We start from the raw sequence: 25776 nt of genomic DNA, 5'->3' as shown, positions 1-25776 counted from the left end.
GATTTTAAATAATGAAAAGCAATATTAATACCAGCCACAGCCAGCCCTATATTAAGTGTACTCACATTTATGGTGATTTTGGAAGCTTCCCCATATAGGCGTGGGACAACTTAAATTAACAATAATTTAGTCTTATATTATGAAAAAAGAAAGTTTATGTTGTCAGCAGGTTTTTAGCTAGCATATAAGCAACAATTACATCTCGTTATAATATTTTGCAAAAATAAGTCATATCAATTAAATGTTGGAAAATTTGAACATGCTTTCACACTCTAAAGACGAAGATCAATTCATGCGAGGGCGTCACAAGAGAAACCTCCTTGAAGAGCTAGTCTCAATCAAGCTAGCTAGTAGATTCTCTACTCTCCAATCTCCATAATCCCTATCATTGATTAGTCACATTTTCCTTCTTTGCCATAATGCACATATTGTACATTTGAGCTTTTTCCATATATTACTCCAACTAAAATTCCTAACTCATAACAAACCATGATCCTTTCTAACATGAATCTCTTGCTATCCTCTGTGTTCTTTTCACGAGGTTGTTGCTTTTGTTGTGTCCATAATCTTACTCTTATTAAGGTTTCACGTAAGAGCATTGCATGCATGCCTATAAATATTACTGGTTTCAAAGGCTTGGTGAATCACATCAAACGCTACTATGGTGATGGGTATCTTAACAAGTTTGATCCTCCTATTTTTCATGTGTTTCCCATCAGCAGCCTATTTACTCAACCAACTCCAGCTACCAAATCCGTTGAGAGGCCCCGAGTCCCTCGCATTTGATCGAAATGGCGGAGGGCCTTATGTTGGTTCTTCTGATGGAAGGATTTTTAAATATGTAGCTACCGGACCACGAAATGGTAGTTTTGTGGAATATGGTTACTCTTCGCCGACGAGGAACAAGACAGTATGTGATGGCCTTACTGACTTCTCAGACCTCCAAACAACCTGTGGGAGGCCTTTGGGGTTGGGTTTCAATCATCAGACAAACGAATTGTATGTTGCTGATGCCTATTTTGGTTTGGTCAAGATTGGTCCCAATGGAGGGCCTCCAACCCAGCTTGTTGATGCTGTACAAGGCACTCCTCTTCGCTTTACAGACGCCTTGGACGTCGACCCTGAAACTGGAATCGTTTATTTTGCACAGTCTAGTGCAAATTTTCAGATCAGGTAATTACTTACTTCATTCTTTAAGTTGAAGGATTTATTATTTCTCAAATTGACATGTAATTTTTTGCAGAAATTTGACAGCATTGATAAACAGCAGAGATAGTTCTGGAAGCCTATTCAGATATGACCCAAGCACCAACCAAACCACGGAGTTGCTCCGTGGTCTTGCTTTTGCAGCCGGGGTGGCAGTAAGCAGTGATGGATCATTTGTCCTTGTTACTGAATTCTCGGGAAGAAGAATACAGCGATTCTGGCTCAAAGGACAAAGAGCAAACACATCGGATATATTTGCGCGAATTCCGGGAAGCCCAGATAACATCAAGAGGAACCCCAGGAACCAGTTTTGGGTGGCAGTTAACAATCCCTTAGGACCACCTCCACCTCCACTGCCTCCTTTTATGGCCTCAGGAATCAGAATCAGCGATTCCGGGATTCCTTTACAGATTGTGCCTCTTGTAGATGAATATCGTACACAAGCAGTCAGTGAAGTTCAAGAGTTTAATGGGACGCTCTATGGAGGATCCCTCTTTGCTTCCTATGCTGTCGTTTTTACACCCTAATTATGAAAAGTATGAGCAAAATTCTTATAAATAAAAACCAAAATCTTGATGAATCCAGGGAGTAGCACTGAAAAACCTCTTGCTCTTCTTGTTGTCACTTATAGATCTCAACAACAACTTATAAATTAATGTCGTTCATGTTAGAAATTTTATAAAAATAAGTAATTTAAGTATTTTCTGTTATTGTCAGATTTTTTAATTTAATTTGAGATTTTTAATTCTTGAATCACTGCTCAGATATAATCAGAATGTGTTTGTTTATTGTGATGATTAAAATTAGTTGGAGACCCAAACTTTATAAACTTTTATCAACAATCGTGTTTTTTTTATCAAAGAATAAATTAACTATCAATACCATCCAAACTAATTTTTATATTAATAAATTAGACCATAAATAAAATAAAAATTTTAACATTTTTTTATTTGATCCAATCTTTGTTACATATCATCTATAATTACATACTACAATTAAATAATTAAGACAAATTATATAAATTATAGTAATAAATCCTCGTTAATCGAATATTACCTTCCATGTATTGACAGTATTGTAATGTAATATCTTTTAATTGAATAAATTCTTTATGTGATATTTTTATAGGAATAAGTCCAATACTTATTCTAAGTCTTTTACTAAACTTTATTTATTATTCTCAATCATATATGTACATATTATTTAACCAAATGAGAAATAAATAATAATAAGAATTTGATATCCAAATATGTCATATAATACAACATAAGTCATATAAGTGACGTTACAGAACATAAATTCATAATAGTAACATGACTCTTAAACAATTTTAGTGGCCTTTTTTTGTCAAAGGATCGGCTATCATATGTTTAGTACTAATATGCTTTATATGTACCTTATTAGATCTAATTCGGTCTTTAATGATTAAGTACTTAATGTCGATATGCTTACTTCGATTACTATTTCTATTATTTTTACCCATAAATACAGCAACGAAATTGTCACAATATATTTACAATGGCCTAGAGATACAATCCATAATTTTAAACTTAGAGATGAAATTTTTTAACCAAATACCTTGTGATGCAGCCTCAAAACAAGCAATAAACTCGGTTTTTATGGTAGAAGTGGCTACAAGTGATTGTTTTGCAATTTTCTAAAATACTGCTCCATCAGCAATCATAAAGATGTATCCTGACGCTGATTTCCTAGAATCAACACATCTCGCCAAGTCTGAATCTGAGTATCCAACAATTTTCAAATTGTCAATTCTTCTATATGTAAGCATGAAGTCTTTGATGTCTTTAAGATATCTTAAGACCTTCTTTGCGGCACTCCAATGGATAATTCTTGAATTACTTTGATATCTTCCTAACATGCCAACAGCAAAAGCAATGTCAAGACTTGTACAAACCTGAGCATACATTATCCTTCCAACGACTAAAGCATAAGAAATATTCTGCATTTATTCCTTTCCAAGTTTATTTTTAGAAAATTGATCTAAGTAGAACTTATCACCTTTTACAATAGGTGCAACACTTGGTGAATAATTTTATATTTTAAACCCCTAAAAAATTTTATTAATATAGATTTCTTGAGATAAATATAAAATTTATTGATGTTTATCTCTATGAATCTTTATGCCAATGACATAAAATGTGTCACTCATATCTTTTATATCAAAATGTCCAAAGAGAAATTGTTTCACTTTATGTAACAATCCCAAGTCATTTGTTGCAAGTAAAATATCATCTATATATAAGATGAGAAATATGATCTTACTTTCACTAATTTTGTGGTATATACATTGATTAGAAATATTCTCAATAAAATCAAATGAAAAAATCACATTGTGAAACTTCAAATACCACTGTTAGAAAGCTTGCTTAAGACCATATATTGTTCTCTTAAACTTGCAAACTAACTCCTTACCAGCACTTGAGATTAACCCTTTGGGTTGTCTCATATAGACATTTTCTTCTAAATCTCCATTAAGTAAGACCGTTTTCACATCTATTTGATACAATTTTATTTTAAAATGTGCTACCAATGATATAATGATGCGGAAAGAGTCCTTCTTTGAAATAGGAGAAAAGGTTTTCTTGTAGTAAACTCCTTCCCTTTGAGTAATTCTTTTGGTAACAAGTCGAACCTTGTAGCGCTCAATATTACCTGATGAATCCTTTTTGGTCTTAAAGACCCATTTACAGCCAATGTCTTTTTTCTATCAGACAATTCTACAAGATCCCAAATTTAGTTATTTGCCATAGAATTCATTCCATCATTCATAACATCTAGCTATAAATTGGAATTACGACTTTTCATTGCTTGTGAAAAATGTCGTTGGGTCTTTTTCATCACAAACATCATAGTCAGATTCAGCAAGATACACTATATAGTCATTAGAAATTGTAGATTTTTTTATTCTAGTTGATCTTTATAATATTGCATCATCAACCTCTTGTAAAAGTAATGGCATAACAAGTTATCTCTCTTCTTGAGGTTGTTCTTGAGCAATATGTTCTTGAACAATATTTTCATTATGAAGAGTTTAATTTTTCACTATATGATCTACTAAAATATTATTTTCATAATGTAAAACATCAGTAATAGGTTATTCTATATTGATTCTATCTGTATGGGCATTATATTGAACAATCACTCTTGTACATGGAGAGGTTTGACAAATATTATTATTATCAATAACCTTAAGAGAACGATATCTTTCACTTTTTCCATCATGCTTTAAAAATTTTGTATTTATTGATTTAACTATTTTACTTGAATGGGAGGGACAATAAAACCAATAACTTTTATACTTTTTTGCATAACCAATAAAATAAGCACTTATTGTCCTTTGGTCCAACTTCTTTTTGTGGATTATAAACTCAAATTTCAGCACGACAACCCCAAATGCGTATATGATTAAAACTAGATTTCCAACCTTTGCATAGTTCAAATGATATTTTAGCAACTGCCTTAGTTGGAACTCTATTTAATATATATGCGGTTGTCTTAAGAGCTTCACTCCACAAAGATAAAGGAAGATTAGAGTTGCTAAGCATACTCTTCACCATATTCAACAAAGTCCTATTTCTTCTTTCACCTACACTATTTTGATTTGGTGTGGCAGACATGGTGTATTGTGCCATAATACCATGCTCTTGAAGATACTTTGCAAATGGACCAGATCCCTGTCCACTTTCAGTATATCTCCCATAAAATTCTCTACCTCTATCTTATCTCACGGTCTTAATTTGCTTTTTGCATTGTTTCTCTACTTCGACTTTATAAACTTTAAAAGCGTCTAATGTTTCATACTTATTATGAAGCATATAGAGATACACATATCGTGAATAATCATCAATAAAAGAGATGAAGTATTTTTGACCAGTTGAGGATATATTAAGACAACATATGTTAGTGTGAATTATTTTTAATATGTTAGAATTTCTCTTAGCACTTTTTTGAGACTTTTAAGTTTGCTTTTTCTTAATGCAATCCATGCAAGTATCAAAATCAGTAAAGTCTAGAAGTTTAAAAATTCTATCATTTATTAATTTTTTTATTCTCCTAATGGAGATGTGTCCTAACCTACGGTGCCATAACATGAAGAATTTTTCATTCATAACATTACCATGCATAATCATTAAACCTGATGGAACATTATTAGTTAAATGAACGTTGAATAAATCACTAATTAAAATACCACGTCCAATAATATTAGAATTTATAATAATGTCAACAGTATCATCATTAAAATATATACATAATTCTTGTTTTACAAGTTTAGATAAAGAAATCAAATTTTTAGAGAAATCTAGAACATAAAAACTTCTTTCTAAATCTAAAATACAACCAGTACTTAATACAAGCTTAAATATTCTAGCAGCTTTTACATGTGAACGCATCCGATTATTCATATAAATGTTCAGTTCACCTCCTATTAATTTTTTTTGTCTTATGAAATTCTGCATGATATTTGAAATATGAATTTCAGTACCAAAATCAATCCATTAAGTGTCATGACATATTTCAATAAAATTATATTCAAAACATACTAAAGGAATAAGATCACAAAGGTTAGTACATTTCTTCTCAAATCAAGTTTTAAACTTTGGGTACTTCTTCTTCATGCGTCCTTTTTTATTGCAAAAGAAACATTGTGCACCTTCTTTTTTCATAGAATGGGATGTAATACCCTTTTCTTTCTTCTTATGAACTTATTTTTTACTACTCATTTATCACCAAGAGTGCACTTTTACCAAATTTCTGAACTAGTCTTCCTTCTTCTTGCACACACATCACCAGTAATTCATTAATGGATCATTTTTCTTTATGTGTGTTATAAGAAATCTTAAATAGTCCATATTGGGTAAGAAGAGAATTCAGAATAAGATGCACCAGAAATGAGTCAGAAATCTCAACCTCTAAAGTTTTCAATGTGCTGCTATGTCTCTCATACTCATGATGTGTTTATGCACACCCCTTACGGCAGTAAGCCTCATAGATGACAATTGTGCCATTAGAGTTCTTGCAAGTGCCTTACTAAAAGACTCAAATTATTCATCAATAGGCTTTATGTAATTCTTGACATTTTCACAATCAGGAATTGAACCACGGATACTAGTTGAGATACGAGACTTAATGAATATCATACTTAAACAGTTGGATTTCTCCCACCGCTCGTATAATGCTATCTCGACTTGAGTACTAGCATCAGTGCTCTTTCCTACAAAGAGCATAGTCCAAATCTGCACACCGTAAGTTAAAGAGAATCTTATCTTTCCACTCCTTATAGTTGTCACCACTTAACAATTGAACATAAAATACAATTTCAGATATCGTTATAGTTGTAAATAATAAATCATGCTAACATTATTCAACTTTAAATAAGCACATCAGAATTCATAACATATGATAATGCATGCTAATATAAGTCATATAAAAATAAATATGAATTATAGTGTCATTAAAATTTATATGTGGATAAAGACTTTAACACATAATATCCACTATATTGACTAAAATATTAAAACTAGAAAATAAAATACTACTTTTTAATACTTGTGGGATAATTAAAAAGTAAAATTTTAACCTAATTATACGTGAATAATATAATAAATTTCTGTGAATAAGTTTACTATATCATTTACAATAATTATAAATATATCATGTTAACATTTATATGATTTTTTTAAATATAATTATTACCAATGATGTTGTGGCTATTTTTCAATAAATTATATATTAATCACAATATGATATGCAGCGAAAAAATTTATGTTGCATATAAATATAACCACCATCATTACATAAATATAATCCAGTGACACATAATATCCAAAAAATCAAAAGTGTTTCAGTGGCTAAAACATTTTGGTAAAAAGTGGAATATCCAAGTTTAACACTAGGCATGGCAAAAATTTTCGACAGGGCGGATACCCGCAGGAATTTACCTGCCGGGAGCAGATATAAGGAGCAATTTTTATCTGCGGGGACGGGGGACGGGGTCCCGTATAATAAACGGGACGGGGACGGGGGTAGAGGTCCCGACCCCGTGAAGACCCGTTAAATTTCTGTTTATGTGGAATGACCAAAATGCCCTTGATATATATATATATATATATATATATATATATATATATATATATAATATGTGAGCTATTGAAAAAAAACCATACCCATCACTCACATATGCTTAACTGCTTCAGTCTCGTGTCCTCTCCTCTCCACTCCTCCTCAAAGTTCAAACCCTCAGCCCCTCCTATCTCCTTCTCGAACACCGCCAATCGCCGATTGCCGCCTCCCAGTCTCCCGCCCTCTGGGCCCCTCAACGCCGCAGTCTCGTCTCGTCTCCTCTCCGCTCCTCCTCAAAATTCAAACCCTCAGCCTCTCTTGTCTCCTTCCCAAACACCGCCGACCACCGACCGCCGCCTCCCACCTCTTGAGTGGCCTGGTCGCTCACCGTCGCGGCCACGTCGTCTTCTTCTCCTTGTCGCGTTGTCGCTGGTCGTCATCTTCTCCTCGTCGCGGCAGACTCGTCGTCTTCTCCTCTTCACCGTTCGTCCGCCAAATCGCCAGTCTTTGCTGGTCTTTCCTTTTTCTCCGTCGGGTAAGTCAATTCTGTGGTTTCTGAATTTATGTTTCTGAATTAGGTTGATCTGATTCAAGAATTTATGAGTTTATATTTCTGAATTAGGGTAATTAGTTTCTGATTTCTGAATTTTTGAATTAGGGTAATTAGATTCCGATCTTTGAATTTCTGAATTTCTTATTCTGATTGTTAATTAGGGTAATTAGATTCTGATTTCTAATTATGGTTTCTAATTATGGTAATTAGATTCTGAATTTCTGAGTTAGGTTAATGAAATTCTGATTCTCAATTTCTGATTTTTAATGTATAATCAAGATTGGTTTTGGAATGAGCTTGGAACTGTAGCTAATATAGGATTTGAGTGCTACAAAATTAATAGCATTGAAGCAGATGTTGATATAAGAAAATTACTAAATTATATATAATACTATTTTTTCCATTTTATTGACTTATTTTTGATTTATTTCATGATTTTAACTTTTAATTGTATTCTTTTTTTTTATGTAGGATTTAAACAAATTAGAATCTACTATCACTACCATTATATCATGAAGAAAGACTCAAAGATTCTATAATATGATGAATTATGCTTTGTAGTTTTTGGATATGTTTGATACTTTAGTTGTTTTATGAATATGTTTGATATTGTTTGTTGTTGTTAATGTTTTTGGAGACTATGAACATATTAATATCTTTATTGTTGTTAATATTTTTAAAGACAAGAAATATATTATTAATGTCTTTATTGTTGTTAGTGCTTTGGAGACAAAAAATATGATGATTGATATAATTTTTTTTATTTTTTTTTAATTTTTTAAAAAATCATAAGTACTCGTGGAGTCCCCAATTTCAGCAAATACAGAATTTTCATTACCGTGAAGGAGATGGGACGAGAACAGAAACTGAATATAGAGGCGGGGCGAAGGCCCCATAAATATCCGTTGCCATGCCTATTCAATACTCACTCAAAACAAATTTTACAATTTATAATAAGTTTGTTTTTATTTTTTTAACTGCAAACTCAACGATATACAGCGTGAAAAAAAAGGTAACAATGGGGCCAAGCATTCAATATAATAAAATAAACAAACAACACCCATTGAAATTTGAAACAATGAAACCTAACACGTTCACGTAAACGTTCTTCAGTACCTGAAAAAAAAAAAATCGTCTTCAAGAATCAGAAATGTATAAAAATTATGAAAAATTATGCCAATATGAAGAACAATTATAGCCCAAATTTGGAAGATTTTTTCGGAGACTATTATTTATTATTTTCTCTTTTTATAGTGTGTTAATTTTAATTTCAATAATTTTTTATTCTATAAATTTACAAAAATTATCATTTCAAAATTTATACTATGTATTTTTTTTAAATAATTAATTAAAATAATACACAATGATTTAATTTTAAAATGACAAGATAGTTCTGATACCACATGTTAGATATTTTATAAAAATTGGTAATTTACGTATCTTTAGTCATTATCATATTCTTTAATTCAATTTGAAACTTTCAATTCTTGAATCACCAAACTAAATGAAATCAAAATATATCTGTTTGTTGTCATAATTAGAATTGAAGATCCAAATTTTATAAATTTCTATAAACAGTAGTGTTTTTTCCATCAAAACACAAACCAACTATTAATATAATTAATTAATAATTAGGGTTAATCACTAAAAATGTCCCCAAATAATTTAAATATCGACAAAAATACATTCGAATTTTACTATCAACAAAAATGCCTTCAAATAATTTTAAAACACAACAAAAATATCCAACAATAAATATATATTTTTAAAAAATATCTTAGAAATTTAATTTTGATGTAAATTTTTGAAAGCATGACTATAAAAATAAGATATTATTATACTTAAAATTTGGTTATTTTTTGTTAAGTATATATTTTTTTATAATTTTTTTATTAACAACCAATAATACTTTTAAAAAATCACAAAACAATATATACTTAACAAAAAATTATCAAATTTTAAGAATAATAATATCTATTTTTTTAATTATACTTACAAAAAATCGCATTAAAGTTCAATCTCTAAAGTATTTTTTAAAAATATATATTTATTGTTGGATATTTTTGTTGTGTTTTAAAATTATTTGAAGACATTTTTTTATAATAAAATTTGAATGTATTTTTGTCGATGTTTAAATTATTCGAGAACATTTTTGTCGCATTTTTAAATTATTTAAAGGCATTTTTGTTGATAGTAAAATTTAAGCGCATTTTTATCGATGTTTGAATAATTCAAAAACGTTGTTGGTGGTTAACCCTTAATAATTATCATACCATCCAAACTAATTTTTATATTAACAAATTAGACTACAAATAGATAAAAATTCTAACAACGAAACGATTATACCGTTTTATAAAGCAATAACAAGGTCAAGCTAAACTGAATGCATTTAGTTTAAGAAAAAAGAAATAAATTTTCTGAAATTAATATAGTTTTCTTCGTACCATCGTTAAGGAATCAACATTTCCAATATATAGACACTTGGTCACACATGTTTAACTTTGTAATTTCATTTTTTAACCTAATTTCAAGTATCACAGAATTGCTCACAATAATCCTAGTATTGCAAAGGTAAATTCCAACTAACTAGTACAAAGAAAGAGTAGGGATCAATAAAATAGCTTTTCCAACAAGACTGATCTGATGAAAAACACATAATTTCATTTACTCTTCATAATATTTGCAAATTTTTGAAGGTCATCTAGATTCATATTCGAGAGATCTACAAAAAGAAATTAATCATTATGAAGTTTGGAATGCAACATTTCAACTTGCCTAAAGCAAGTAGCAAGGGAAATACAAGGAATATTTTTTTAGGTTACCTTTGCCAGGTTTTATAGAAGACAGATTCAGCTCTGGGTTGTAAACCACTTTTGTTTTCATTTGTTCAGATTCTTCAACTGTGGTAGCGTTTAGCTTTTTTATTTTTATTCCAAGTTCAGCTGCAGTTGTTACAATCTCTATGGGAAACAATAACCTATTTATTGATCAGTCAACTCCAAAACTTCATTTAGTATCAGCTCAAACCTTGACAATTATTTCCATCATAAAGTACAAAATTCTTCCTGCTTATTTTCATACAAAAATAGAAATAGCAATAATCATCATCATTATCATGCAGGAAAAAAGTTGATAGCATTATTTGGTAAGCTTCTCCCTTGGGGTTCATGGGCTTGACACCCTAAACCATATTAAATCTGTAGCCCCACCATGCTTGATCAGGTTAGGAGAAGCTATAAATACATTTTAGTCTATTGGCAATCCCTCAATCTCACAAACTTTGATCTTCTACATGTAAAACACGAAATTAAAAAGAAACTATTTCCTAAGTGTGCATTATTTGACTGTCTATGCAATTGGATAGAAAAAAAAATAATATATATTTTTAATATATTTCAAGAGTCCATACAGTTGAATCAATATCCAAAGAATTCAACGCTCATTTGCATGCAGGTATAGCATATATATATAAAGGTACAAAATGAAGTACCCTTTAACTTAATCCAAATGGAAGCATGCATTTCGCATCGATCACAGCTAGTCTCTAATGGTAAAGTTTAGTACTTGCCTGTCCAAAAATGAATATAAAGATGAAGAGAAGCTCTTGAGTTACCCTGAAATAACACATGGAAATTGTTTTGCTCATATAATTGTATCGCTCATTGATATAGTGAGCATTGACAGTAGACTGCTTTTCTAATATTTGAATTTCATGATTCGAGACTTCATCAAATTCCTTTCCCACCTGACAGCACAAGTAGTATCAATGTGAATCAAATGACAAACAGAGTAGAACTCCCATAATAGAAAGACTTCACACACACACACCCCGCCTATTCATAGCAGTAGCAGGTTAACAGAAGTACAGAACTAATTTTTACTCTGACATCAAATAGGATGTTGCCACATAGATAAAAGTCAGGTTTCCTTTTTGAAGTGATGAGTGTGAAAGTTACAAGTTTTTGTCTGTGACAGAACCTGATTGAATGTCTAGCTTGCATAATAATGCCTTATGATAGATCCTAATAATCCTTCTTTCTGGACATGGATATCTCGCAATAATCCTTCGTAATAATTAAATGTAATGAAAGAGAGAGAAACCATACAGTGTTTGGCATATGAAGGCCTTGGAGAACAGCAAAACAGTGAAGAAGAAAATATTTTTCCCAAATAGCTAAGCGATTGTCCAGAACAGATTGGATCCTCTTCCAAACGCAATCAACTCCCTTTTTCACAAACACCAAACCAATCGCATAAATCACACTTAGCATACTCTAGCTACCAACTCTATCATACTCCAAAATTTCCATTATCACAACAAGAGTAACCCTAACTAGCAAGAATTCCGTTCAATTCAGCAAATGAATTACCTTTTTCAGATCCTCAGATCTTTGTATGGAGCCTTCATAGTTCAACTTAGTCGATGCCTCTCTGAATTCATAAAACAGAAGATGATATATCAGAATTGAAAGCGGAGAGAGAGAAGGGAGAGTGTGTGGATGTTACTTACTGGTGGAAGAAATCGAAGGCTTCGTCGACGACATTGTCGAGGGTGTTGCGAATTTCGTTGAGAAAGAGCTGCGGATTCGGATTCAGCGATTCAAAGATGGCCTCTCTCTGCCTTCCATTTTCCCGCCAAATCGGACTCTCGAAAATTTTCCATTGAAAAAAAATGGTTTGTGCGGTCCACGACAAAAGAAATAGCATCAAAATTAAAATCTTGTAAAATGAAAAAATTAAATAAGCTGGATAGAAATTATGTTTTATAAGAATATTGTTTCATAAAAATATTATTTATACACTAAAATTAATTATTATATATTTGTATATAAATATATATTATTTGATTTATTTTTTAATATATATTTTATATTTTATTATGTATTCTATATTAGTTTTTAATTTTAGTAGCTAATCTTGATATTTATATAATATAATTATAGAGTTCTTTAAATTAGATTATTTTAAAAATTATATAAAAAAATATTTAATTACTCTGTTGTTCTCTATAGTTTTACAAAAATTTTAATTAGGTCTCTATACTTTTTTTTTTCTTTTAATTGGATCTTTATATCAAATTTTTTTTCAATTAACTTTTTCTTGATAGGAATTGGATTAATTATATAGGGACTCAATAAAAAATAATACAGAAACCCAAATAAAAGGAAAAAAAAGTGTAAAAATCCAATTAAAAAAACATAATCAAAAGAAAAAAAAGTATAGAAATCTAATCAAAAGTTTTACTAAACTATAGAGATCAACATAGTAATTAAACCTATAAAAAAATTCAATCGAATAAGAGTAGTTTATTAAAAAATAATATCAAATTAAATCCAAATAATACATTATTTTTTGGGAATTATGTTTTGATTAGTTTAAATGAGATTACAGATTTTGATTAGTTTAGATTGGGATGTGATTAGCGAGGAATGATATAGCGTTTTTCTTTCTTTAGTTTCTTTCATTCTAATAAAGTTAGCTTTCCTTAGCGTATTTCTTTATTTAATTTTCTGCACTTATTTGGTTCATTCAAGATAAATCGTAAAACATAATGGATTGATTTTTTTATAAACTCTTTCCCAAAACCACTATAAAATATGTGGTTCAAATTAATTTAACTAGAGTAGTTTGAACAGGAAAAAAATATTGTTTTCCCATCAACTAACCGACTTATTATATCGCTATTACCAATATAATTTGATATCTTTAATTAACACAATTTTTGGAAGAATTACTTTTCTATTCTGCATAATATTTTAAAGAATCTTTCCTGATTTATCAAATCTGTCTAAACCCTTTTAAAATCACTCTATCTTTAAATAAACCATTACCATAACTTCTAAGAATAATAATCACACCATCTACTATAAATAGAACACAACATAAACTCCAAAACACACAACCTCAAAACAATGAGGAACATAAGCAAGAACATGCAACGACCATTGTTTAAGAAGAAGAGTACATCATCCTCTTCTTCAACCATAAAATCACTCCCGAAAGATTTATTGGTAAAAATAGTTGCAAGTGTAGCCTCTCATTCATTCATTGACCTCCACAACGTGAAGAAGAGTTGCAAGGATCTTCTTGAAGCTGCAGAAGACAACTATGTTTATCGACGAGTCTCTCTGGACAAATTTTCCTTCATTCCAAGATATTCCAACGATAAAGAATTGTCATTCTTGAAGCGTTGCAAGGAGAATCAAAACATAGAGAGCTTATATAGAGAAGGATTGCGAGAATGCTTAGGGAATGGGAACGCGGAAGGTCTTAAGCTTTTGGATATGGCGGCTAATGAGGGTCATAAAGAAGCAAAATATGTGTACGGCATAATCTTGTTATGTTCATCAAGACAAAATAAAAAGTTGGTAGAATTAGGATTATGGCATTTGCGTTTCTTGAGAGAGTCTAAGTGCGTTGTAAGAACAAGGAATAAGGTAGAAGAATTTGTTAGAATAATGTTGAAGAACAAGGGAATGTTTACTAAGGTAAATACAAAATTACCTTTGTGTCCCTTCAAGAACACATGCAAAGGGTGGAGAGTGAAGAAAGGACGATGGACACTACATGATGATGATGACGATGATATTCTTATTGAATCGTGTGAATATTGTAGATGGGATTACGAATTAGAATTCTTTTATGACTTGATGAATATCAATTAGTTCTAACTATATAATTCATCATGGAGTTCTTTAATTTTTTGTATTAGTTATCTTATAAAATTTTTGAAGTTATATTATTCTTACGCAATAGAGGGATCTTTTCATTGTCTGTATTATTTCCCTTTTTTTTCTAAGATAAATGAGTTAAACAAAATATTTAAAGACCATGGAGGTTGAAATATAAATTAAGAGTAATGTTAGGGAGAAAAAAAAGCGAAAACTTATTTTATTTAGCATTCATTAATTATCGTAACAATTAATAAATATTAAATAAAACAAATTATGACTATTTTTTGTTGATTTTTTTTAGTTACCAAATATTTTGGATAAATTAAACATAACCACAACTTATATATAATGTGATAAGTACTGTTTTTTGCCGTCAGTAATTTTTTTTTTAAGAGATACAATTATATTTCTTTAAAATAAAAGAAATACAGCTGTCCAACATAAGACTACATATAGCAAAAGGAGATCTCTCACATCTCACTAACAAATGAAGAGAAGTAAAATATTAATATTTAAAAAAAAAAAGTAAAGTGATTAGTTCAGGGACTTCTTCTCTCCGTACTCTGAAATTTTTGGACAAGCTTTCGTAGTTATTGCAACCATATTCAATGCAGGTGTTTCTTTTTATTTAAATAACCATTCATTCTTTTCTTTCCACAAATTAGCAATCTTTTTTATACTCTCTTGTACTTCTCTCTATTTGTAGCTGCTTTGTCCAACCTTTTAATTCATCAAGTAGCAAAATTAGAAAGCAGTAGCTCAACTTGATCTTCAACATTCATAGGGATATAGTCTAAGTTAAGACTGATGGTGGACATCTCAAAATACAGTGTATGTCAGATTTATCTTCTGATTGATATCTGTTACAAATTAGCAATTTAGATAAAAAAACGATAGTGAATGAGCTCAAATATAGGAATTTTTTTATGTACAGCTCTGCAAGTGAAGATTTGCATTTTTGAGGACACTTTCAAAATTCAAATAGAGTTCTATAGCTTCCGATGTTGTAGCAGTTGGGAGCATTGCTCAGTGGGTGGGTGTCGGAAACCATAGATGACTTAATACCCGGATGCGTAAGTTCCACGCTTGTTCCATGTCCAACTCCACGAATCATGCCCAGAATTATTAAGCGGAGTGGCCAGAATTTTACCTATCATTTTCAAAAAGAAAAGTGTTTTCAATCGGTGTCTGATTCCATTTCCTTTCTTCGTTGAGCAAATCTTTGACCCAATAGACATTTGGGTTGTTAATAATTGTACTATTGATCATAAAAGGATAAGATGAATGAAGCAATGGATCATTGAGAATTCAGACATTGTCTCCAGCACCTATACTCCATCTCAAATCCTTCTCTAGAACTGTTCTTCCTTCTAGCTAGTTCTGCCAATTCTAAGATGGTTAAGATCCCTTTTTCGCATTCAACAGGAATGAATTAAAGTACTTACCTTTTAGCAATTTGGTCAGTAAAGAATAAGGTCTAGTAACAACTTTCCAACAGTGTTTTCCAAGCAAAGCCAAATTGTTAGCTCTTTAAGTATTTGAATCCGAGTCCATCTTCTCTCTTTGGTTTTGTCATTGTTTCCTAACTGATTCAAGACGTTCTGTGCTCTTCACCTCTTTGACCCCACCAGAATTGACATAGGATTCGGTGAACATCATCTAAAAAAGTATCAGGGAGTTTAAAGCATGATAATGTATACATCTGGACAATCTCTCCCACCGCTTTGATGAGCACGGGGCTCCCTTCGGCAAAAAGGAGGTTTTTCTTCCTGAACTTTTTTTTAGACTTTCTCCTTTATTTCTCCAAATGTAGCTTTTTTATATTTTTGCACTATTAAAAGTAACCCAAGGTATTTATCTTGAGTTCCTATGTGTTATATATTCATAATTTTTGCCAACCGTTCTCTGAGATGCTGAGGAGTAGTATTGCTAAAAAATAATGCTGATTTATGTATATTGATTTTTTGACCATTCACTTTTTTACATTGCAGGAGCATTGAAAGAATGAGAAAGTCTTGTTGAATAAAATAGAATCATCTACAAAAAATAAATGATTGACTGATAAATTTCTTCTGTTACTTTGAATTTTGTGAATTATTCTGAAAGAGTATTTTTGTTTTTTTAAATTTTTCTATAAGAAAAAACAAAATTAATGTAATGTACTATTGAAATTTTTTTCACTACTAATTTCGTTCATTAAAACAAAATTATTCTCAATACTTTGAGTACTTGAACTAATTTTTACCATCTTACAGAGAATCATAATCTTTCTATTTTGAATAACATTTGAGATGTTAAATTTTTCTATATATACAAATTTGGAACTAATAATTATGATTATATGGTGATTTGATGGAACTTACTTAAACACAATTTTTAAAAAATAACAATTTTGTTTGACATTGATAATATTAGATAAAATGACATTTTGAATTTTTAACAATGAAAACTTGCATGGTATAACATAAAGGAAAGCGAGTGTGACAGTGTATCATAACTCATAAAAAATTGGATATTAGAAGATATATTGAGCAAATATGTGTGTAAAACGTGGACACAAATCTCACTTTCCGTCTTTATTTTTGGTGTAAATTTACATTTTTTTAGCTTCTATATATTTTATTAAATTATGTTATTTTATAATAATTATGTTATAAATTTTTAGCGTGTAACTATGTACTCCTTCATTTGTTGTTGCACTGATCAAGCTGCTCCATCTTTTCTATCAGGTTTGAATTGACGGAAACGCGTGCAAGAATCTCTCGATATTTCTGCTCAGACTAATTTGCCTGCTGGTGAAACTTTTATGTTAGCTTCGGTATCTCCTCTCTCAGGTCGACAATTTTTTGGAGATCATCAGGACTGGTGGCAGAGACAGAGGCAGAGGCAAAGGAAGCTGCCAACACGGAGGAGTGGAGGCCACTGGCAAAGAAGGAGCCCAACCCGAAGCGGCAATTCTTGGGTTCAGAGGCGGTCTCGCACCAAATCGTATTGAGATCCACGACTGAGATTTCTAGGTCGCGGTCTCCAACCTCTACTGAAATTCCTCTTGCGTCACACACGTTAGTTGTGATTAGGATAATAGTTAAATAATTTATTTTAAACCAAATAAAGTTAAAATTTAGCATCAATTTAAACTCACATAATAGGCCGCAGACCGCTCATCAACAAATCTCTCCTTGTTTGCCTTTAAAGTATGAGTATACTTGAAGGTTTCCGCCAGTGTCGCCTCACGATTCAACGACTTAGACTACAAATAAATATATCAATCAAACAATAAAATAAACAAACAAATTAAAAAATAACAGACAAATATATGTAAAGCAGGAAATCTTAATTCTAATTTCGAAAACATCATTTTAATTTTTTCAATTTCACTGAAAATCTTATAAAAATTTCGACAGAATCTCCTCTAAAATTCGAATTTAGCCATCCTTGAAGGGTTCCATCCAAACCAGATATGCAACATTATTAATACAATCAAACATTTTTCAAACAATTTCAGCAGTAGAAATCAGCAAACAGTTCAATAATCTAACATTTTTCAGCAATCTCAAAGCCTAATCTAACTTATTCTAACCTATCCTAACCACCTAAAATTCACTAAAAATAAAGATTAAACTAACTAAAATCTACTAACTACTTAAGTAACTAGATAATCAAAAAGAAAATTAAATCGACAAAGCAGTTCTATATTAGCTCAGCTCAGTTCAGTTCATACAAGACTATATAAGTATATATCAACAGAACAAGTAACTTATAAAATAATTGAACAAATTAAAAAACTAAATCAAGTTACTACTATAACATAAAATAATGCCAAAATTGTTACCAGTCTCATCTTCGTCTTCATGAAGATGGCCAATCCACCCGTGTACCTCAACAACCTGGGCGAAGCCCTGTTGGCGATATTCGTCAAACGGCAACGCTTGAACCCATCGTTATCTCTAAAATGAGCCTTCAGGTCACGCTTGATGTTTGGACAGATCCACGATGTCATATGGACTTTCCTCTAACAAACATCGCTCATCATCTACTAAAAATGTTTGGCTGCCCGGTGGTCATAGATCTTCCGGATCATGAGGTTATGCTCCGCATCCCACATGAATTTCAACTACATATAGTGATTCACCAACATTAGTTATCTAGAATAAAATATAGTTCAAATACAATAAATTAATTCTAACCAAATTGAGTTCTTACCGCCCACTTCTAAAACAAGCTCTTTCTGGTCTCAGCCGAGATCTGCGTATAAGTCGGTCACAGGTGGTCGTACATGGACTTAATGACCTCGGATATCTCCTATGTGCAAGCATTGGTGTTCGGTGCAAACTTGTCAGAGAAAAAAGCGCACATTAACAAACGCATAAGATAAACAAACTCAAGATAAACAAATTTAATATTAAAAAATTAAACTCACGACTTCATCCCATCAGGCAAAATCCTCAACCAGATGATGAGCGGTGGTGGAGGCACATGCTGCTCGGGGGCATTAGAAGTATCACCTACTAAAGATCTGTCGATGTCATTGCTGCATCTGCAGGGGACATAGTACAAGAAGGCACCCAATTTGGGATTAGGACCATGATAAATTGCTGGTTTGATAGATCTGCGTGTGATGTCACAGGAGTTGACAGGATAGCCGGGATAGAGAACGATGATTGGGCAGCCCTGAAAAATTCGGTAGAAACCTGCCCTCTATCACGATCACGTGTCTCACTCGACCTACTTCTGCTGTCTGTTGTCATGTCTGTACAACAAATATATTAATAACATATTAATAACATAATAATACTAATAAATAATAACATAAGAAGAAACCCAAGAAATAATAAATAATTGAAAAGTGGTTTAGTTAAGTAAATAAAAAAAGAAAATTATATAGTATTTTAGTTTCAAAATAATTAAATTAGACTTTCAAAGCATTCTAACTTTATTTTATCTTATTTTCTTTTTTAAAGTATTCTAACTTTCAAATTATTCTAACAAAGTATTTTAACTCAAAGCATTCTAACTTTGTTAAAAAAATTTAAAACATTCTAACTTTCAAAGCATTCTAACAATTTTTCAAAGTATTCCAACAATCCAAAGAATTTGAAATTAAAAGTCAAGAAAGAACAAACTAACATTATGAAACATCACTAGTAATGCATACGGCAGAATGCCACAATTAATCAGCACAAATCAACAGTTTCAGAAGCAAAATGAATTAGCAAAATAAGCATTAAAATAGTAATTTTCAAACAAAGCAACAACAACTAGCGAATCATCAAAATAATTAAGCATTGTCCAAACAAATTCAGCAATAATTTCTTAGTCAAATTAACAGTAAAACGTAGAATTAATAATTCAGTCCAATTCAAATAATCCCAGCAACAAGAATCGACAATTTCAGATAATAATTCCAAACACATTGAGTTGAGATCAGAACCTATCAATCTAACTAAATTATCCTAACCAAACCAACTAAAATAATCTACCTAAACTAATTATTAAAAATTAATTAACTAAATAAATTAAGATTAACTAAGCAAAAATTAAACAACGTGAAAAACAGATTCAATGAAAATTTCTAACCACCTAAAATCAATTAAAATAGAAATTAATTTAAGTAAAATAATTACAAAAAATTAACAAACTAAATGAAATTAAGATTAACTAAACAAAAATTAAACAAAGAGAAAAACAGATTCAATGAAAACCTGAAATACAAAGCAATTAGAAGAGAGGAGATAGAAGTTGGCATTTCAAGTAGCGGTGGTGGCGGCCATTCCAGTGGCGGCAGGGTGGCAGCGGCAAGAACAGACAAGAGAGAAGGAGACATTTTGAGCAGTGGCGGCAGCGGTCTTTTCAACAGGGGCAAGGCAGGGCAGTAGTGGCGGCAAAGGCGGTTGGAGCAGTGGTGGCGACCTTTGCAGCAGCGGCATGGGCTAGAGAGAGACTGAGAGGTGAGAGGTTAGAGAGAGAGAGAGAGAGAGAGAGAGAGAGAGAATTCGAAATGAAGGGGAAGAGGGTTCGCGGTTCGAATTTAGGATCCGATTACTGTCAGATTTATCGGCGGATTAATCTAACGGTAATGTGGTGCATGTAAACAAAACACAACATTTCACTAAACAAGGTTCAATGTCGGATTTATTCGTCGGTACATCCGGCGGTAACTAGCGCGCTAAAATTTCTTTTTTTCCCTCCAAATTTTACCGTCGATGTTACTGTTGGAACATCAACTCTGACGTAATATTTTATAGTGACAAATTTATTGCCAAATCCGATGGGACATCTGACAGAAAATTCGTTGCTAACGTTTGACGCTAAATTTGACGGTACATCTGACGATTCTGAACATTTTTCTTGTAGTGTAAATTAAATTATATATTAAATTGTGTTAGATTATATTAAATTATTTTATTCTATATTTTTTTTAAATTTTTCAAAGATAATATCTATAGATACATGTTAAAATTCGATTTTTTTTTCATAGAGGCAACTAAATATAGAACCCAATAAAAATATGAAAGAGATAAAGAATATCTCTTCTTAACAAAATCCAGCAAAACTCCATTCTCATTCCATAAAGTAACCGAAAAGTGGAAGGAAAAAATCATAATCACCCACATTTTACTAAATATTCATTCTATTTTAAATTTGGTAATAGATGATGATTAAAAATATACAAATAATATAATTTTTTGTCATTTCATTCTGAGTCTAATTTAATATAAAATATTTTATATAGTATAATTATTTTTATTTTTTTAAATAATCATTTATATAATCAAAATAATTATGTTTATGAATATAAAAAATATAGAAAACTAATTAAAAGTGTAGGCAACGACTACAATAAACTAATTGTAAAATAGGCCGGCCTACTGTAACAAAAATCTACTATTAAAAAACTATCCTAATTTTAATTACAATCTCACTCACAGTAAAAGAATCACCACACAAATTCTAATCTTTCTCTCCCAAGCCCCCACGACGTGTTGCCCTGTATCCTACCCCTCCACGTGGATGTTCATCGCACTGCCACCGTGTCGTCGTCGCACCCTCCCAAATTCCATCATCCGTCGTCCTCGTTACAATCCGTCGCAGCCACTGCTGTTCATTACAAGAAAAATGTTGAGTACCATTAGATTTACTGTCGGCTTTAGCGTCTTGAGTTACCGTCGGTTTACCAACAGATTTATGGAAGGTTTGTTGTGAAAAGCTATGGAATAGGCACGAACTTTTTCGTCAGATCTACCGTCGAATTGTTCTGACGATAACACATTTTAGTTAAACATTACGTTTTAGGCAGAATTCGATGGTAATCAGCTCTAAAATTGAGAGTGTGGACCCTCTCTCTCTCTCTCTCTCTCTCTCTCTCTCTTCCCAGCCCAGCCCCCTTCGTTGCCGCTCCAACACCGTCGCCGCTCAAGATTCAGGTACATCCTCACTCTTCATCTTAAAAAGATAATTTCTTTAATTGTTGATGAGTTACCTGTTAGTTTGTTATTCTATTAGTGTTAGGAATTTCATTAGTGAGGATTGTGGTTGTTGAATGATTATGAGTTAGTTGGAACATTATATATATTTTTTTAGGAATTAGGATATCTGAGAATGTTGATTCAAGAATCATGCTTGGTTTGTATGTTTGTGTGTGTTAACTATTATATTAAAATATCAGAACATACAGTGCTTAATTATAATTTATGATTTAGGGTCATGTTAATTTTTGGTCATATTAATTTAGGATTTATGTCTTGGTTATTATATAATAATTTACGATTTATTCTGACTTATTTGATTATTATTTGTGTTTTATTTTTACTTATTTTTGTTAGATTGAAAAATCATGGGCTATGTGAAAATTTTTTGATTTAATTTTTTATGTAAATTTCATTGGTTTGAATAATTGGTTTGTTTAGTGGGTGAATTAGGATTTCAACCCTTCTATATTAGTTTGGATGGATATTTGGTTTAGACGGAACTCTTGAAGGGTGAAAAATCCAAATTTTAGGAGAGATTCTGTCCAAAATTTAATAAGATTTTGAGTAAAATTGAAAAATTAAAATTATATTTTCGAAAGTTTTAAAATTATATTTAGGATTGATAAATATTTATATTAATTGTAACATGAATTGGTCCCTCTTTAAAATTCTTATTTTAAGTGTTTTGGGTTATATCCATGTACAATTTTCTTTTTTGAGTTTCTTCGTGTGATTGTAACATTGCAATATAATCTTGAATATTGAATTATTCATACTTAAGTTTGACTTCCTAACTTACAATTAAAATAATTATTTGTTATTCATACTTTTTCTCATTTTTTAATAATTATTTGTTATTTTTTGAGTTTTTTCTTATATTATTATTTATTAGTGTTTGTTATGTTATTAATATGTTTACTGTATTGAGTGTATTAATATATTTAGAGTTGGTGAATTTAATTGTATTTTGATTAGTGTTAGTAATACATTCTTTTGGCAGACATGACGACAGGTAGCAGAGGTAGACCTAGTTGGTCTCGTGGTCGTTGTAGAAGAAAAGTTTCCATCGAATCTCCTGCGATTGTTCAGTCCTCACCCTCTACCCCAACTACCCCGTCGACCCTTATGACGCAACAGGCGAGTCCAGCGGACCAGCAGTTCATCATGGTCCCACACTCTAACTATGTACCTTCTTCTGCTGTGCCCTCTGTAGATCCAGTGATAGAGATCGTGGTGGGTGATTCCTCCAGTGCCCCCAATAGGATGCCCCTCCACCACCGCCTATTATCCGGTTGAGAATTTGGCCGATGGCATGCAAGCATGAGTACATACAGTTTTTTAAGGTTAAGTTTGTTAATCTTAAGTTTATGTATTTCTATGTGTTTATTAATGTTAGATTTTTTTCTTTGATAGATCTGCACCAAATAATAATGCTTGTACACAGGAGATCTCCGAGGTCATTAAGTCGATGACCACCTGTGGCCGACCTACACGCAAATTCTAGCTGAGACCAGAGATCGATGATTTCAGAAGTGGACGGTAAAAACTCAACAATGTTGGATTAATTAACTATATTTAGACTGTATTTTATTATGACTAACTAATGTTATTGAATCACTTTGTGCAGTTAAAATTCATATGAGATGCGAAACATAATCTCATGATCAGGAAGATCTACGACCACCAGACAGTTAAACGACTTCAGCAGACGATAAGCAACGTTTATAAGGGGCGCGACCACCTAACATTGTGGATCCGTCCAGCCATAAAAAAGGAATTAGAAGCCTAATTTAACAATGTTGAAGGGTTCAAACGTCTTATGAATGTCGCTAACAGGGTTTCACCCAAGTCGTCGAAGTATACGGGTGGGTCGGTGACCTTCATGAAGAGGAAGAGCATACTGGTAAGAATTTTGTCATTGTTTAAATTTTTAATAGTTACTTGAATTAGTTAGTTAATTTATTCATTTATTTTATTGGTTGATATATTAATTTGTAGTCTAAGTCGTTGGACCGTGAAGCAACACTGGCAGAGACCTTCAACCCATATTTTGAAGGCCAACAACGAGAGATTTGTTGACGAGCGGTCTGCGATCCATTATGTAAGTTTAAATTAATCCTAGGTTTCAAATTTATTTGGTTTAAAGTCAATTAACTATTATCCTAATCACAATGTGCGTGACACAGGAAGATTACACGCAACAGTTGGAGGCCGCGACCCAGCAATCTCAGCCACCTAGTGGAAACGACAAAGCTGACTCCGAGATCTCAGTGGTAGATTCTAATAGGTTTTGCGCGAGACTACCTCTGAACCCAAAAAGAATCACCGCTTTGGGTTGGGGTCATTCTTCGCCGGTGACCTCCGCTCCTTCGCGTTGGCGACTTTCTTTGCCTCTGCTTATACTACCAGCCCTACCAATCCCTAGCAAGTTGTCAACTTGAGGGAGGAGTTGCAGAAGCTATCACAGGAGTTTCACCAACAACAGAGCAGTCTGAGCAGAGTTACAACGATATTCTTGCATGCATGGAAGGAGCCATTGCAATCAACTTGGACCTAACGAAAAAGCTGGAGTAGCTTGATTGGTTGCGAGAGCAGATGAAGGCGTACATCCAGCAAATGCACGCTAGAGGCAGCGGCATTCCTGGTTCCAGCGACAACGCTGCTGGTGGGGCACCGATGTCAGCTCCTACTCTGCCGCCCTAACAGAGGGATCACAATGACGATGACGATTACTAGGTTTTGTAGGGTTAGGGTTTTATTTTTTTTTTGTCTGCTTCATTGTACTCTACTTCTATAATATTTTATTGTATTTAGACAATTTATTTTTAATAAAATAATTTGTTAATTTTTACTAATTTTAGATTTTTGCTAGCAATTTTGTTAGCAAGAGTTTTAATTTGACTGCTAATTATCGCTTAATTATGCAAAAAAAATAAAAAAATAAAAAATATTACCGTAGGATTTACCGTCAGATAAATCCAATGGTAACTTGGTGCCAAAACACGTGAAATGGTACTAAAGTTTTATCGAATTAATTCAATGGTAATCATCAAACTAGTCTCGACAAATCTATTGAAAATTCTGACAGAAAATCTGCTGGTAATTAACATCAGACGAAAAAAATATGCAAGTAATAAGTTCTTGGCGACGTTTATACCATCAACTCTAGGACGACGGTAAAGATGCCGATAAATTGATTACCGATGGATTTATTTGATGAATATGAGGGTAAATTCGATTATATTCAGCGTTTTTCTTGTAGTAGTTGACGCAGGAGCCCTCGCGAAGGGAAGAAAGCCACCACTGCATCGTTTGGAGATCTGTCGCCCCTCCTCCGTGATAGAATCAACTGTAGCCACTGCCTTCATTACTGCTGTTCACGAAGGAAGAAACAGCGAGGAAGACGCTTGTGTCGTCCACACAGTGACATCCCCCATCTCATTATCGTCACCAAGTGAGTTGCAGCCGCCTGTCCCCCTTCATTTGCGTGAGTCGCTGGTTGTCGGCGATGACTTTCTTCTTCTTCTTCCTCTTTCTTCTTTTCCTCCATCTCGCATCTGTCGCCGCTTCTTCGAGCGTGTTGTTGTATATGTTTTTGGATTTTTTTGTCTTCGATTTTGGATGTTTTTTCTTTATAATTTTAGATATTTTTCTCTAAGTTTTGGATGTTTCGTTTTGTTATGTATCTAATTTTTTAAAATAAATTTTGGAATTGTTAAAATGAATTTTTGAATTTTTTAAATAGTTTTAGATGATTTTTTTAGATTTTGGAGGTGTTTTTGAATAATTTGAA

At 32.1% G+C, this 25776-nt stretch overlaps 4 protein-coding genes and 1 non-coding gene across 5 annotated transcripts; 3 read left to right on the top strand and 2 right to left on the bottom strand.

The window, feature by feature from the left end:
* The first annotated feature begins 597 nt into the window (after positions 1 to 597).
* Positions 598 to 1906, top strand: LOC112709024 (protein STRICTOSIDINE SYNTHASE-LIKE 11). Its single transcript, XM_025760935.3, has 2 exons — positions 598 to 1173; positions 1244 to 1906. The coding sequence occupies exons 1-2, from the start codon at positions 662 to 664 to the stop codon at positions 1731 to 1733; spliced, it is 1002 nt and encodes a 333-aa protein (XP_025616720.1). The 5' UTR covers positions 598 to 661; the 3' UTR covers positions 1734 to 1906.
* A 957-nt stretch (positions 1907 to 2863) lies between these two features.
* Positions 2864 to 3172, bottom strand: LOC140183839 (secreted RxLR effector protein 161-like). Its single transcript, XM_072233358.1, has one exon. The coding sequence runs from the start codon at positions 3170 to 3172 to the stop codon at positions 2864 to 2866; it is 309 nt and encodes a 102-aa protein (XP_072089459.1).
* Positions 3173 to 7209: 4037 nt separating this feature from the next.
* LOC112709011 (uncharacterized) lies at positions 7210 to 8549 on the top strand. Its single transcript, XR_011865438.1, has 2 exons — positions 7210 to 7822; positions 8312 to 8549. It is a non-coding gene; the product is annotated as an uncharacterized protein (transcript).
* Positions 8550 to 10334: 1785 nt separating this feature from the next.
* Positions 10335 to 12547, bottom strand: LOC112771291 (protein MIS12 homolog). The gene is made up of 5 exons (XM_072233354.1): positions 12351 to 12547; positions 12211 to 12271; positions 11947 to 12066; positions 10663 to 11585; positions 10335 to 10562 (listed from the first exon to the last, which is right to left on the bottom strand). The coding sequence occupies exons 1-4, from the start codon at positions 12545 to 12547 to the stop codon at positions 11385 to 11387; spliced, it is 579 nt and encodes a 192-aa protein (XP_072089455.1). The 3' UTR covers positions 10335 to 10562; positions 10663 to 11384.
* Positions 12548 to 13752: 1205 nt separating this feature from the next.
* On the top strand, positions 13753 to 14505 carry LOC112771214 (putative F-box protein At1g67623). The gene has a single exon (XM_025815920.1). The coding sequence runs from the start codon at positions 13753 to 13755 to the stop codon at positions 14503 to 14505; it is 753 nt and encodes a 250-aa protein (XP_025671705.1).
* The last annotated feature ends 11271 nt before the right edge of the window (positions 14506 to 25776 follow it).

The sequence above is a fragment of the Arachis hypogaea genome, chromosome 1 (genome assembly GCF_003086295.3).
Source record: "Arachis hypogaea cultivar Tifrunner chromosome 1, arahy.Tifrunner.gnm2.J5K5, whole genome shotgun sequence".
NCBI lineage: Eukaryota > Viridiplantae > Streptophyta > Magnoliopsida > Fabales > Fabaceae > Arachis > Arachis hypogaea.
The sequence above is the reverse complement of the archived record's forward strand: the minus strand, read 5'-3'. Positions and strand labels throughout refer to the sequence as shown.